A 16,892-nucleotide genomic window follows, 5' to 3' on the forward strand; every position below is an offset into this window, starting at 1 on the left:
GCCAGGCAGGTCTTGGGTTTCAAGCCTCTTCATAGCTCGAGAGAGATTTGGAATCGTTTTCACTCCCTTTTAACTTGAAGCAAAAGTCTGTGTGCTGTCAGAGAATGACTTCCACGGCATTCTCTGAAAATCCTGGCAGATGAGACCTCTCTCGACTAGGATCTTTTAAATTTGCTCCTTTCCCATGTGTATGATATATTCTTGCTATGCTGGTACAATAAATTATTGATGGCAGCAATGAAGAAAAGAGAAACAGAAGTCAGAGTTTCAGTTGAAAATACCATGGTTATTTTGTAGTACAAACTGTAGGTTTCTGTTTCCGATCTTGACCGAGAGATGCTCTTGTGGTCTATTAATGACAAGAGTCAATGTGGTATAGTGGAAAGAATATTGCCTTTGGAGTTGGAAGGAATCTGGGTTGGAAGCCTGTCTCTGACACTTGGATCAATCAATCAAGAAACATCAAGGGCTTACTATGCCAGGCACTCTGCTATGTGCTGGGAATACAGAAAGAGGTAAAAGCTAGTTCTGCCCTCAAGGAGCTTACAATCTAATGGAGGATCATGAACAAGTTCTTCAATATTTCTGAACCTCAGTTTCCTCATCTGTAAAATGGAGAGAGTAACTGTAGTACTTGAAAATGTTGCTGTGGGGCTCAAGTAAGATTACGTATATAAAGTGCTTTTTAAACTAAAGCAACATACTCATGTTTTCCTTGCCTTCTGCATCTCTAGCATCTATCATTCTTTCTTTTTTATTTCATGGCTTACTTAAGAGTCCTACTAGATTGTGAGCTTGAGCTCTGCACACAGCAGGCATTCAATGTTTGTATGTGTGTGTGTGTGTGTGTGTATGTATATGTATATGTAAGCTTAAACACAGCAGGCTGAGTCACTGATACAGAGAGGGAAAATGATGGCCAAGGATTTCTCTTCCCCTACACAGGTTCTCTAACAAGGTTAAGATGATGGATGGGACTGGAAGGGGACTAGAGAACTAGACAGTGAAGGTCGAGGGGAGAGCTTCCAGAGAAAGACAAAACAACTCACATCTTTTGTAACTCTCCATTTAATTCATTACAGTGATAAGATGGATCACAGTAGTTAATGCTGCATGTGACAGTTATTTTAAAAAAAAAAGGTCTGGCTTCAAAATCAGGAATAATCTGATGGTTTAAATACTTCAGTAGCTTTTAATTTTTTCTAATGATTTCTTTGTATAAAATTTCTAGTAATGAGTTCTAGACTTGTGGATGGATGCAAACTGATCTAGCTGCATTTTTCTCTGTGCAATATGAAAAAAACTTGTAGAAAAAAACATTCCCACTTTTTAGCTGGATGGTTAGATAAATGGCAAGTGCAAATGACTCTCTTAATGAATCATTATCTATGTTTTCTATATTAAAAGCACAGCATTTTAACAAATTCTTTTTAGGATGAAAATCTATAGGAATAAATGTACTGATGCTCAATGCAGACAGAGGGAACGCCATGCCGAGGACCTCCAGGATACCATTAGAGTTCGTTGTGTTGAAGACCTCTTGAGATTCTAGTAGACAAGTCTTGCAAGTGCTTCTTAACCTAAAGATGGAAAATAGTTTTTACTAGTTGGGCAGGTTATAAAGTCAATGGAGTAACATCAGTGCTAGACGTCCTGATAGAAACCAAAATGAAAACATATGAACAATAGCATTGATCTCGATTTCCAGTCACCCAGCTGACAATATCACAAAAGCAACTCCACAGAAATTAGAAAACATCTACTGAATAGTAATAATAATAATAAAAAAAACAACAGGAAACAAGTGAGACTGAAAAGGTAAAGCAGAGACTGATGTGGAAGGGCAGTGGCCCGAGAGTTAGAAACCTGGAATTCAAGTCCTTGAACTTTATAGCTGTATGACTAGGGCAGGGAGGGATGGCATGTGACTTTTCTGAGCCCCCTTTTCCTCCTCCATAAAATGGAAAGTAATACTTACCCCTCCTTCCTCCTAGGGTCATTATGAGGATGAGCTTTTGCAAATTCCTATGTGTTATGGAAATGTGAGGTACAATATTGGATCAGCAGGCCATTTTGCTATTTAAAAAGCCAGAGAATAGAACGAAAATGACAGTGCTTTCCTTACAACTGTGCTGTGTGAGTGAGGTATTCTTACTTTCATTTTACAAAGGGAACAAACCCTCAGCCTTGGGACCTGCCCTGGGCTTTGGACTCAAGGCCCCTGCTCTTTCCCCAGGCTCTAAGAAGAACTGGAAATTGTTCAGAGACAGTGTCTCTCCTTGTAGATGTAGAGTTTCTTCCATTTAAAAAAAATATCTTATTAAAGTATGTAGATTGCTTCTACTGTAGAGATACTATGATGAATATTATTGGAATCTTCAATTTCCATGTGGACATGTAGAAAAAAGGTTACGTGACTAAGCTGAAGTGTCTGGTTACCTTATTCCTCCCTTTGTATTCCTCTACTACCATTTGTGAAGTTTCATCTTCACAACAGAATTGCTAAACTCAAGGGATAAATAACAGTAACCTTCAGTCTTGTTATTAATAGCACTAAATCTCTTTACAGAATAATATTTTGTGGTAACTACTATTAAATTACAGGCATGTCCTACTACAATCCTTCAAGGGCCCATGATTTAATCAATATGTACTACCTCTATCAAGGCAACTTGTGTTTCTTCTAAACTGTCTTGGTGAATTTCTGTGGCCAAAAACGTCACCATCTGGTGGTCGATGGTGCAAGTCTCCACTCTTGGCTAAGCTGGTCCTTCAATGACAGGCCTACCATCCAATGACTAATCTGCACTCAAAGCCTTTACATCTCAGTGGGAAGGTCCAGGGTTACTTCCACGCCACCATGAGGCACTAGAGGGCTGTGGGGGCGGGAAGACACAGACATGCTCTGTGCAGGAAAGAGCCACTATCTGGTACAAGAATGATGGGGTGCTACTCTTCTGGTGGTCGTCTGAATCTGTACTTTCCAGGCTGTACTTCCCTAAGCCCACCTTTTACTATTATACCCATCTCTTTTAAGATCTAGCTCAAAATGTCAAAGACTTCAAAGTCACCTTCTCCATGAAGCCTTCTCTGATCCCCTCAGTTAGAAGTGATCTGTATGCCTCTAATTCATTTTTAACCTTTTCAATTAAAAATCAGTTTTTCTCTCCTTCCCACCTCCACCAATGGGGGGAAGGAGAGGCCCTTGCAACAAATACACAGTCAAGTAAAATAAATCCCCACACTGGCTATGTCTAAAAACTCTATCTGATTGTGTCCCGAGTCCACTGCCTCTCTGTTGGCCGGCTTCATCATCAGTCCTCTGGAATCATGGCTGGTCACTGCTTTGATCAGAATTCTGAAGGTTTTCAGCAAAGTCATTTGTTTTACAGTGCTGTCACTATTGTGGAAATTTTTCTCCTTGTTTTGCTCACTTCACTTTGTCAGTTCATACAAGTTTTCCTAGGTTTCACTGCAACTGTCTCTTGTCATTTTTATGGCAAAATAACATTTTATTACATGTAGATACTGTATCTGCTCAGTGATTCCCTAGCTGCTGGGTACCGTCTTAGTTACCAGTTCTTTGCTACTACAAAAAAATCAGCCACTCTAAATATTTCTGTACATATGGTTCACTATCTTCTTTCTCTGATCTCTCTCAGAGGTAGCTGGTGGCACAGTGGATACAGCACTGGACTCTAAATCAGAAAGACCTGCATTCAAATCCAGTCTCAGACACTAGCTGTGTGACCTGGGTAAGCCAATTAACCTTTTTTGCCTTGGCTTCCTCACGTGTCAAATGGGGATAATAACAGCACCACCCTTGAAGGGCTATTAAGAGGATCAGATCAGATATTTGTAACAAGTGCTTAACACTGTGTCTGGCACGTAGCAGGCACCATATAAATGCTTATTCCCAACCTTCCTCTACTTTGGGATACAGGGCTCATAGTGCTATCCATGGATTAAAGGGTATATGCCCAGTACAGTAACTTTGAGGCCATAGTTCCAAATTGTTTTAAAGAATGGTCATGTCAAATCATAGCTCCATTAACAGTGTATCACTGTGCCTACTTCTCCATAACCCCTTCAATGTTGCCCATCTGATGGATATGAGGTAGAGCCTCAGAATTTCTTTAAAGTGTATTTCTTTAATTACCAGTGATTTGGAACATTTCTTCATTTGGCTATTGATTGCTTAGTGTTCTCAAAGAGTGATCCAGGGACCCCTAAGAACCTTTCAGGGGATCCACAAGGACAAAATTAGTTTCATAATAATACTAGGATGTTTTAATTTCTAATACAGAAAATATTGATATAACCCACATAAACAAAATCTCTTGGGGGGTTCTCATAATTCTTAAAAGTGTAAGGGCTCCCGAGACCAGGAAGTTTGAGAACTACTGGCTTAGATCATTCCTATAACAATAATAATGATAACAGCAGTTCACATTTACATGGTGCTTTCCTCACAAAAGCTCTGTGAAGTAGTGGTCCAAGCATGACTATCCCCAATCTACAGATGAGTAGACAGAGGCTCCAGAAGGTTAGGCGATTTGCCCGTGCCTGGGCTTCACACCAGGTCTGGGGCTCCTTTTCACTCTAACGTGACTGCCTCTCACGAACTTCTGGGTGCAGTGTGGCGGAGGGGCCCATCCTTTAATTCTGGCCCTATGTTGTTAGTGACCGAGGGCAATTCCTCTAACATCCTTGCATTTCAGGTATGAAGGATGAGGATAGCTAACTTATCGGACCTTTTATGGTCTAATAGTCGATGTGATCCTTCTTCCGAGGCTGTCAGCTGTTAGAGGGCAGGGACTGGATGTTTGTGTTTGCTGAGTGAAATAAGAAAGTGATACCCTCCAGAATCTGATCTGTTCTAAGAAGTTTGTGCACCATGGCTTCAGGATTGTTAGCACAGCTGTCTTAGAGTGGAGCAAACCTGGAGAACACTTCCTATCAGAGGCTGCCCCGGGGGTGTGTGAAGGAGCAGAGGACCATGGAAAGGGCCCTAGATAGAGAGTTGCACATGCAGGGTCTGAATTTCAGGTCTGTCACCCAAAAGCTCCAAGGTGATAAAATGGAAAGAGAATGGTTTTTGGAGCTTATAAAACCCAAGCCTGGGCTCTGGCTCTGAATGTACTTATGAGTTTGAGCACACCCTTAGCACGCCCTTCATCCCTAAGTTTCCTAATCTATAAATGATGCTAAGAAGATTCTTACTCTGCACCTCACCAGGTTTCAAGAAAAACATTCTGTAATGCTGAAATATGATGTATTATCATGTATTCAGAGTTATGCCATATATAAGCTTGATTTTTTTGTTATGCTCAAAACTTTTTCCAACATCTTATCCTAAAGAAATTCTAGTACCACCAAGTTCCCTAGATCAGGATTTCTAGGTTATGTTCTCCCACAAGGTCCAAAGTGTTACGTGGCCAAATAGCTTTGGGAAGTGCTGGACTAATTATCTCTAAAGTTCCTTTGAGCTTTAATGTTCTGATTTCTTTAATGTTCAAATTAATCCACTTTAACCCCAAATAACCTACATTACATGCTACTGTTCCTATAGGTAGAATTCACCTTCTGAAGGCTAATATTCTTACGTTCAGCTTCAGATGGACTCCCCATGTAGCCACACAGGAGAGTGATCCTGTTTTCTACCTTTAGTGGATCTGGCCACCTCTCAGGTATAAGACTACTAAAGTGGGCAGCAGACTTGCAATCTCATTTCAGTCTGTTTTGCCTTGGATTAGTCTAACAAGGGTGGGTTCCCCACCCCTGGCGACTCTAAACATTTTCAGTAACAACAAAGCTTTCCAATTGAGGCTCCCATACATGACTGCAGCAATTGCCATAGCACAATGGTGTTACACAGTTCTTGTGTTAAGCACTGGTTCCTCTCCATGGAGAATACTGGGGAGAAGGCCCATATGCCTGGATGTCTAACTCTTCTCTTGAAAATGTGGCCTTGGCTTCTTTTAAGGGTGAAGCTTGGGTTTCCATTTAAACCAGATCTACCTACAGTAATTAAATTCTAGGGAAATGGGAACTTACTAGATTCACTCAGTAAATTCCAATACGGGAAACAAGAGGGGTCAGGGAAGAAATGAAAATGCTAAAGTAGCTCTAAAGTCAGATATGATCAGAATCTGTAATACACACAAGCACACAGAATGTCTGGTGAAGGCTCAAGTCCAATGATCAATTTATGGCCGCCATTGAAATAGTAAGTGCTTATACTGACTCATTTATTCTCATTCAGCTAACATTAAGTGCCTACTGTGTGAACTTCATTGTACTGGGGAAGATAAAGTTCAGCTACTACCCTCAGGTAACTTTCTAGTCTATAGAGGGATAAAACACAAACATACATAATTATACTTAGCCTAGTGGTTTCTATTTATTCCTCTGGCTAGGGTTTTTTTTTTTTTTAACAACAGAATGAAAAAATAACAAAAGCACCACTGCACTATACACCACTATGATATATGTTAACAGCCTTACTGAACACTAAGAAGTTAGGAGACGGACAAATGATTGTATTAGGAACAGGAGTGTAGGCTCAGGTGCAATCCTAGGAATCTGAATAAAGAGATGGCTTTCACACTTCATTTATAAGTAACAAAGTGCTGGCCCTGCCTGGTCTCCAGTCACATGCTGATGGTAGAGAGGAAAGAAGGCTGAATGCAGAGGGAGGAGACCTGGACCAGAAATGTGGCTTCTGTACTTAGAAGCTGTGTGACTGGGGCTAAGTCACTTACTTCCCTTTTTAAAACTCCAGTTTCTTCTCCGATAAGAGAAACAACATGACTGTGCACGGGGATCATTCTTGCACAATCTACTGCATGACCTGTTGTGACAAAGGCCCCACATAAGCATGAGCAATCATTATGAACAGGCTCTGGGGGAAACTATCAAGCTATAGGGCCTAGTATATGGGCTCAGAGTCTGATGTCTGCTGCCTGAAAACCAGCCCATCAACAGTGGGGGAGGCGTGCCATACGTATACTGGCAGCAAGGTGCTAAATTTTCAGCCATAGAAAATCACCAACACCATTTACTAAGGCCATAGGCTATGATCTGCACTGGGGGAGGGCATACCCACAGGGACAAATCAGGAATCCCCGAGGTGCTAAAGAACGAACACCAGGTGATCTCCCATGCCCCTTCCAGTTCCAGCTGTAATGACCTTATTAAGTGATTAAAAACCTACAGCAAGTAGACACATGAGCAACACAAACCTTGTAGCCCAATTCTTTAGTCTTCTCTTCTAACATGGCATATTTCTCTTTATTCCTGCTCAGGTGCTCTTTATCGCCAGTTCCCTCGACATGCTTTAGCTTTTGATGAGAAATTTCCAACTGTTTCTGATAATGATGATGCTTTTCAATTTTGGCTTCAAAGTGTTTAAGTTCCTCCTACAACATACAGTTAACAAGAATAAATAACTTTGTTCTCTCTATCATGTTCTTGATGCTAACTTGAGTCCCTGAAAAACGTTCACAATAAACTTTTAAAAATTTTCATAAGTAACTACATGTGCAGTGGCTTTGGATGTAAGACTTGGATTCTTCAGGGTGAAACTAAACTACCATTTGTGCCTGTTGTAGCAGGGGGAAGGTCTTACATTTTTGAATACTCAAGATATCGTATCCCACAAAACTGTTACTCTTTATAGAAAAGATGACAGTGGCAGCTTCTCAAATGGCCAAAGAACCTGCCACTACTATTTGTGTGACCTGAGCAAACCATTAATCTCTCTGGGCTTTAGTGTCCTCATCTGTAAAATGAGAGAATTTACACTAGATGAACTTGCATCTCTAAATTCACATTTTAAAAATAAAGTGATTAAAACTAATCCATCTGCTGTTTTAAATACAGAGAAATTCTCACCTGACTTTGCTTGGAGCCCACAAGCACCAGTGCCTAGGCACAGGGAAGGTGCTCACTTACACATGTTAAATACCTGTGTTTTCACTTGTGTGGGAATCCTCTCTGCCAATGAAGACTACAAGTCTAACCTTTTTCTGATATGGTAAACCCTTGGTTAGCCATCACCAGGCAAACGAAGTGATCTCCAGGAAGCAGCACTGGGGAAAATCAGGGAAAGTGAAGGTGGACATCAGCGAGTCAAGCTGTAGAGAGGAACCTCCAAGACAAAGTTGTAAGAGGTGCCCTTGAGTCACTGACCGCAAGTCTTAAAAGACTTGGAGGACGCTGAGAACAAAATGGCTGGGATGAAAAGGAGAATAACCAGCGACAAGAAAGTAGAAGAGATAAGAAGGCGGCTTTGTTCCTTGACCATGCTGATCAACTAAGGTATTATCGTCAGGAATTTAAATCCATTGAGTTTTTTATCTTAGTAAATTTACCTTCTTAAATCATCACTTTACCTAATGTTCTTAACTGACATTTTTATTCGGTAGGGACAATGTGTTGGCATAGAAGAATTTATCCTGGTAAAGAGGAACACCCTTGCAACGGGGCTGGGGAAAGCTGGGTGCACATCCCAGTTTGGCCACTAATGAGCTCGTACAACCTTGAGCAAATCATTTTCCCTCTGTGGGCCTCTGTTTTCTCATTTGTAAAACGAGAGGGTTGAACTAGATGGTCTTGAAGGCCTTTTCCCTAACATTCTATGAATCTAGGAAAATGAAAAGGGGCCCCCAGATGTTCCTTCCTCCCCTCAGTCATACAGAAATGAAGGGAGACAAATGGGTTTTACTTCATGCTTGCTCATATCTTCCTACAACACAGAATGAAACAAGCAGGGGGTGAGGAGAAGAATCTGGGATAAAGTATTTGTCTGCTCTGCTACTTTTGGGAAAAAAAAAGTAGGTAACATCATTTTGAAAAGATAAATGATTTTTGAGGAACCTTCTAATAATTATAGCTGTCCCAGGCTGGAATGGACAGTCTAAGAAGTAGCAAATTTCCTGTGACTGGAGGTATTCAAGTAGCAACTTGGAAGGAAATCTTGTTGGGTGGGGCTTGGACTGGACAGCTGAACTCTGAGACTGGATGATTCTATGGAAGAATTATTTTGAGCCGTTCTTACCCGGAATGAATCCAGTTCCTTCTGAGTAAAGTTTGCTGTTTTAGCCATGTCCCACAAATCAATTACTCTTGGTTCTTCAAACTCTAAAAGAAAATAAAAAATGTAAAAACTATGGCAGGTGCTAACATGTGACTAACATTTTCAAATAAAGACATTTCAGTGTATGATCCAGAATACCCGAACTGACCCTAAAACAACCAAATATCCCTTTGATTTAAATCGGTGATTCTTCTTCCTTCATCGATTTTAATATGTGGCTTTTGTAAGGAAGAAAATAGGAATGCATCATGGTAGAGTGCTTCCCCACAACAACCCTGTGAAGCAAGGAGTGCAACTATCACTCTTCCCCTTTAACAAAGGCGGTGACTGAGACTTAAATCACTTCCCCTTTATGGGTCTCGGTTTTCCCATCTGTAAAATGAGAGGGCTGGACTGGCCAGTCCCAAAGGCCTCTCCCAGCTCTAACATGTTATGAATCTAAATCTCATGTGTCATTTGAATGAATCTCCATCCAATGTTTATTAAGTGATGCTTATGTGCAACATACTCTGCTAAAAAATGACCAAGTTCAGTCCTCAAGAAACCGACAATCCCAGAGTGGGGACATGATCAGTGAGGAGACCATGCTAAGCAGATGGAAAGTGCTAGCAGCCAGTGGGAAGAGGAGGCATCGCTTCCATCTCAGTGGCTGGACAGCTTCAGGGAGGAGGCAGCAATGTCGCCAGATCTAAAGAACGAGCAGGACTTCACTAGGTACAAAGACGTGAGGGAGGGCATTCTAGGCACGGGAGCAAAAGAAGGCAGCTGCTAGTCCAGTTTGGCCTGAATGTAGAGTGGGTGAAGAGGAACAGTATGGCATAAGGCTGGAAAGGGAGACTGGAGACGTCCCGTGGAGGGCCTTGAATGCTGAGCAAAGGCATTTGTATTTTATCCTAAATGAGCATGGGAGTGACAGGGTCACATCTGTGGATCAGAACTACTGTTCTGGCGCACTGGAGAATCTGGGGGCTGCTCCTACTCCTGTGCAAGACAGAGGCGATGTGATGGAGGAAACTGTCAAAGGAGAGAGTGAAAAGAGGAGGGCCAAAGTCAGAACCCATAGGGACGTTCACAGTTAGGAAGTAAGAGGAGAACCTGGAGAGAGCAATTATCATAGAAATGAAAGGAATAGGATATTTTAGGCAAAGGGGTATAGAAAACAATGTTAATTGTCAAGAAGGGTGAGAAACGGCCATTAGAGCTGGTATTCTGGAGGTCCATGGTGAGGACACTTTTGGTAGAGTCAGAAGATAAAAGAAGTCGGGGAGTGAATGGGTCCTGAGAATGCACAGGCACCAAGGTTATGCTTCTCATTTAAAAATAAAAACTGAAGAGAAAATATATATGTAGGCTTTTATAATAATCAGAGATGCAGGCCAGAAGGTGGCTGCTCAATTTTTTTTCCCTTTTCATCCTCTTTTCCATGGATGTTTTTTAAGAACTAACCTGCTTACCCTGCTATCTGCTGTTTCTTGTAGCTTACAATCATTACTGTCTGCTTAAATGCCCCAACTTAAATGACATTCAGTAACCGAGGTACCAGAAAATATTTTAGTTGTTCCATAGGAATGATATTCAGAGAAGACACTCATTCATCCTACTACTATCTCATCAACTTTTTGTCACCTCAAACCTTAAAATGACTCAAACTTAAGTATTAGAAAATAATAATTCAGGATGCAGCCAAGATGGTAGCACAGAGGATGCACTTAGCCAAGATCACCTAATATTCCCCTCCAAACAACTTTAAAATAACACCACACATCAATTCCGGAGTGGCAGAGACAACAAAAGGTCAGGGTGAGACATTTTTCAGCCCAAGGCACCTTAGGAGGCCAGAAGAATGGTCTGTGCCCCTGGCGTAGGTGCTAGTCCAGAGCACATATGGCTACACCAGCAGTGGGCCGTGGAGGAGGTGACAGAGGCAGCAGAAGTTGTGGGAACTCTCAGTGAGGCAGGATAAGGAAGTTGGACAACAAGTCAGAGATTACAGGGTCTCCTCCGCTAGCACTGAGGAGTTCCACTGCCCATATGCAACTCCAGGGTGGAGAGTGGTGCTTTTGGTCAAAAAGGAGCAGGAGCCCTTCCTGGGTAAAGACCAGAGTGGGACCAGGAGAGGAGTGACCACACTTCTCCCCCAGATCACACAACATTAGAAGCACCAGAAACTTCCAAACCCCTATGCTACCAAACAGCAGCATGAAAAAGCATGAAGCCTGAGACAATGCTTCCCCTCCTCAGGTGAGCAGAGACCAACTTTATGTTAAAGTTAAGTCAAGAAAGACTGGAAAAATGAGCAAACAACAACAAAAAAGATCAAGATATGAATTCAAAGACAATAATGTGAAACTTGCTATGAGTAAAACTTCAAAGAAAAATGTAAATTGGACACAACCCCAATAAGAATGCCTGCAAAAAGCTAAAAGAAAAAATTTTTTTTAAATCAAAAAAGAGAGGTAGAAGAAAAATTTGGAAAACAAATGAGAAGGACACAAGAAAACTATGAAAAGAGAAATAACTTCTTGGTAAAAGAGGTACAAAAGCCCACCAAAGAAGATAATTCCTTAAAAATGAAAATTGGGCAAGTAGAAACTAATGACTCCATGAGACATTAAGAAACAATAAACAAAATCAAAAGAATAAAAAAATAGACGAAGACGTGAAATATCTTATTGGAAAAACAACTGACCTGGAAAACATATTAAGGAGAGAAAAGTTAAGAATTACTGGGCTACCTGAAAGCCATGATCAAAAAAAGAGCCTAGACATCATATTTCAAAAAATTATCAAGGAAAACTGCTCCTATATCTTAGAACCAGAGGGTAGAATAGAAATTACAAGAATCTACCAATCATCTTCTGAAAGAGATCACAAAACTCCCAGAAATATTATAGCCAAATTTCAGAGCTTCCAAGTCAAGGAGAAAATATTGAAAACAGCCAGAAAGAAACCATTCAAATACCATGGAGCCACAGTTAGGATCACACAAGATTTAGCAACTTGCATGTTAAAGGAATGGAGGGGCTTGGAATATGATTTTCGAGAATGCAAAGGAGCTAGGATTACAACTAAGAATAATCTTAACCACTGAATATAATCTTTCATGGGAAAAACTGACATTTAATGACATAGGACTTTGAAGCATTCCTGATGAAAAGACCAGAGATGAATAGAAAATCGGACATTCAAACACAAGATTCAAGAAAAGCATAAAAAGGTAAATATGGGTGAGAAATCATAAGGGACTTATTAAACTTTTCACATTCCTATATGGGAAGATGATACATGTAAATTCTAAGAACATTATTATTAGTATGGCAGTTAGAAGAAGTCTACACAGACAGAGGGCAGGGGTGTGAGTTGACTGTGATGGGAAAATCTCCAAAAAAATGGAGGGACGAACCTAGAAGAAGGGGGAAGGGAGAGGAGGAAAGGGAAAATCATCTCACATTAAAGAGGCATGGAAGGAAGATCTTTTAAAGGGGAGGGGAAAATAGGGGTTTCAAATGTGCAATGCTTGAACCTCACTCTCATCTTAACTGGTTCAAAGAGAGAAGAATACATACACACTCGGTTTGGTACAGAAATCTATCTCACTAAATGGGAAATAGGAGGGGAAGGGTATAGGGAAGGTGGATTAAGGGAGGCAGCGGTCAGAAGCAAAATAGACTTTTGAGGAGGGACAGGGTAAAAAGAGAGAAGGATAAACAGAAGAAAACAGGATGGAGGGAAATAGATAGTAAGCAAAACTGTGAATGCGATGAACTCACCCATAAAACAGAAATGGACAGCAGAATGGATTAGAAACCAGAATCAGAAAGACACACTATTAAAATAAAGTGCTGGAGGAGAATCTATTATGTTTTAGCTGAAGTAAAAAAGGCAGGGGTAACAATCATGATCTTTGGCAAAGCAAAAGCAAAAAGACATGTAATTAAAAGAGATAATCGGGGAAACTACATTTTGCTAAAAGGTACCATAGCCAATGAAGTAATATAAACACATACGCACCAAATGGCACAGCACCCAAATTCTTGAAGGAAAAGTTAAATGAGTCATAAGAGGAAATAGACAGTATAACTATAATTGTGGGGGACTCCAATTTTCCCGTCTCAGAGCTAGATAAATCTAACCATGAAATAAATAGAAGTTAAGGGGTGAATAGAATCTTAGAAAAGTTAGATATGACAGACCTCTAGAGAAATCTGAATGAGAAGAGCAAAAAGTATACCTTTTTCTCAGCTGTACGTGGCACCTTCACAAAAGCTGACCATTGTATTAGGACACAAAAACCTCACAAACAAACGCAGAGAAACAGAAATATTAAATGTACCCTTTTTGGACAATAATGAAATAAAAATGACATTCAATAAGGTGCCATGGAACCACAGATTAAAAATTAATTGGAAACTAAGTAATCTAATCCTAAAGAACAAGCGGGTCAAAGAAAAAAAATAATAGAAACAATCAATAATCTGATTAAGGAGAATGACAATAATGAGACAATGTATTAAAATTTGTGGGATGCAGCCAAAGCAGTACTTAGGGGAAAATTTGTATCTCTAATTATGTCCATCAATAAAAGAGAGAAAGAGCAGATCAATGAGGTATGCATCTAAAAAAATCAGAAAAGAATAAATTAAAATCCCCAATTAAAAAACAAAATGGAAATCCTGAAAACCAAAGGAGAAATTAATAAAATTGAAAATAAAAAACCCAATAAACTAATAAAACTAGGAGCTGGTTTTATGGAGGAAAAAACCCAGTAAAACAGATTAAACCACTGGTTAATTTGATTAAAACAAAGAAGAAAACCAAATTACCAGTATCAAAAATCAAAAAAGGTGAATGTATTACCAATGAAGATGAAATTAAATCAATCATCAGGAGATATTTTGCCCAATTATGGGTCAGTAAAACCGATATCTAAGTGAAATGTATTAGTATTTACCAAATATAAATTGTCCAGATTAACAGAGGAACCAGTATAAATAATTCTAAAAGAGCTCCCTAAGAAAAAAAATCCCTAGGGCCAGATGGATTCACAAGTCAATTCTGCCAAACATGTAAGAAACAGTTAATTCTAATACTATATGAACTATTAGAAAAAATAGGTAAGGAAGGAATCCTACCAAATTCCTTTTGACACAAATATGGTTTTCATACCTAAACCAATGAGAGAAAGAAAACTATAGGCCAATTTCCCTAATGAATACTGATGCAAAAATTTTAAATAAAATACTAGCAAAAAGAGTATAGCAATTATACCAGGAATGCAGGGCTGGTTCAAAAGGAAGAAAACTATGAGCATAATTGACCATATAAATAACAAAAACAACAAAAATCACACGATTATATCAACAGATACAGAAAAAGCTTTAGACAAAATGCAACGCCCACTCCTATGAAAAACACCAGAAAGCTCAGTACTAAATGGAGCTTTTCTTAAAACGTTACATAGTATCTATCTGAAACAAGAGCAAGCATTATCTTTAATGGAGATAAACTAGAAGCCTTTCTAATAAGCTCAGCAAAAACATCCATTACCAACACTGTTATTCAATATTTTATTAAAAATGCTAACTATAGCAACAAAAAACTACTATGATATGTATATATCATGAGATATACATATCACAAAATAAGATATAAAATATTCTCATAGGAATAAGAATAGGCAATGAGGAAATAAAACCATCCCTCTTCGCAGATGATATGACAGTATACTTTTTGTTGTGTTGCTCAGTTATGTCTGACTCTTCATGACCCTATTTGGAGTTTCCTTGGCAAAAGTACTAGAGTGGTTCACCATTTCCTTCTCCAGCTCGTTTTATAGATAAGGAAACTGAGACAAACAGTTATACTTATAGGTTAAGTGACTTGCTCAGGGTCACACAGCTAGTAAGTGTCTCAGGCCATCTTTGAACTCAGGAAGATGGGTCTTCCTGACTTCAGGCCAGCCCTGCATCCACTGTGCCACGTAGCTGCCCAAAGGTATACTTAGAAAACCCCAGAGAATCAACTAAAAAACCAGTTGAAGCAATTAACAATTTTAGCAAAGTTGCAGATTACAAAATAAACAACATCAATCACCAGCATTTCTATATACTACTAGCAAAACTTGGCAGGAAAAGATAGAAAGAAAAATCCCATTCAAAATAACTGTAGAAAATATAAAATACAGGGAATGTATGAACACAATTTACAAAATAACTTTTTACACAAATAAAGACAGATCTAAGCAACTGGAGAAATATTCATTGCTTTTAGGTAGGCCAAGCCAATATAATACAAATGACAATTCTACCTAAATTAATTTACTTATTCAGTGCCATACCAATAAAACTATCAAACAATTATTTTACAGAGCTAGAAAAAATAACAAAATTCACTGGAGAGAACAAAAGGTCATGGATATCAAGGGAATCAATGAAAACAAAATGTGAAGAAAGACAGCCTATCAGTACTAGATTTCAAGCTATATTACAAAATGGTAATCATCAAAACAATCTGGTACTAGCTAAGAAATAGAGTGGTGGATCAGTGGAACATATTAGGAACATAATACGCAGTAGCAAATGACCATAGTAATCTAGCATTTGATAAACCCAAAGATCCAAGCTTTTGGGGCAAAAAGCCACCATATGACAAAAATAGGGCCTCTAATGTACCAGCTGTGAATGATCCAACCATTCTGGAGAGCAATTTGGAACTAGGCCCAAAGGTCTATAAAACTGTGCCTACCTTTTGACCCAGCAATACCACTTCTAGGTCTGTACCCCAAAGAGATCAAAGAAAAGGGAAGAGGACCTATATGTATAAAGATGTTTAGAGCAGCTTTTTTTTTTTTTTTTTTTTTACAGTGGCAAACAACTGGTAACTGAGGGAAGTATATAGTAACAGCAGCACCGTAACAACGATCCCCTGTGAAAGACTTGGCTACTTCATGATGGCACGTGCTATGTCATAACTTTAGCTGAACCACTAGCACTTGGCATGCAGCATTTTAATAAACTGTTACTGGCTGACTGAGTGATATTAAAGTGAAGAAGGGTTAGGATCCACATTGGTTGAGAGAATAACCCCGGTGATAAAATCAGAGATCCTCCGCTCATTTCCTTAGCGCTTTATCAGGTATTTTACATAATGTTCTTATCGGATCTTTAGCAGAGTCCTATTTGGTATACTATTAAGACTTGGGGAAGATCACAATGCTAGTAAATGTCAGAGGCAGAATTCAACCTCAGGTCTCCTAAGTTGTGCTTTCCACTACACTACACAAAATGCATTCAACCTAAAGCAAAGATTTTCTTGATCCACAAAGAAAATCTTGTTGCATCAACAATTAATCATTCAAAATTCATCAGGCACCTTCCATAAGTCCACTACTGAACCAGGCACTCTTGAGATATAAATAATAAAAGGCATGATTCTTGCTCTGGAAGAGATTAAGATCTAGGCAGAGGGACATAGGGTATATCTAGAAACAGCTCTAAGGGCACTACGAAACAATTTATTATGAATCTAAGTGATGCGGGAGTTCTGAGAAGGCTAAGATTACGAGGTTATATTTAAAATGGGGGAAAGAGGAGAGAAGGTACTCTACATGGGTGTATGGGGAGACCAACAAAGAATAGGAAGAGGGGAGGAAGAAAATACTCCTGCAGCAAGGGCACAAGGCTAGTTCAGCTGGAACAGAGAGATTTTGGGAGGTGGGAGACAAGACTAGACAGATGATGGAGGCCATTAATACCAGGAGGAGAAGAGCGGATTTGTTCCAACGCTGGAGAAC

General features: G+C 39.5%; 1 protein-coding gene across 1 annotated transcript in view; it reads right to left on the minus strand.

Moving 5' to 3' along the window:
* Nucleotides 1-1,050: 1,050 nt before the first annotated feature.
* LRPAP1 (LDL receptor related protein associated protein 1) overlaps nt 1,051-16,892 on the minus strand; it is a 49,186-nt gene continuing 33,344 nt past the window's right edge. The window contains exons 6-8 of the mRNA XM_027836617.1: nt 9,062-9,144; nt 7,245-7,421; nt 1,051-1,580 (exon numbers count right to left, since the gene is read on the minus strand). Coding sequence (XP_027692418.1) covers nt 1,515-1,580; nt 7,245-7,421; nt 9,062-9,144 — 326 coding nt within the window. The 3' untranslated portion in view covers nt 1,051-1,514. The remainder of the gene's footprint in view (nt 1,581-7,244; nt 7,422-9,061; nt 9,145-16,892) is intronic.

This window comes from Vombatus ursinus, unplaced genomic scaffold (genome assembly GCF_900497805.2).
Source record: "Vombatus ursinus unplaced genomic scaffold, bare-nosed wombat genome assembly UNPS02014818.1, whole genome shotgun sequence".
NCBI lineage: Eukaryota > Metazoa > Chordata > Mammalia > Diprotodontia > Vombatidae > Vombatus > Vombatus ursinus.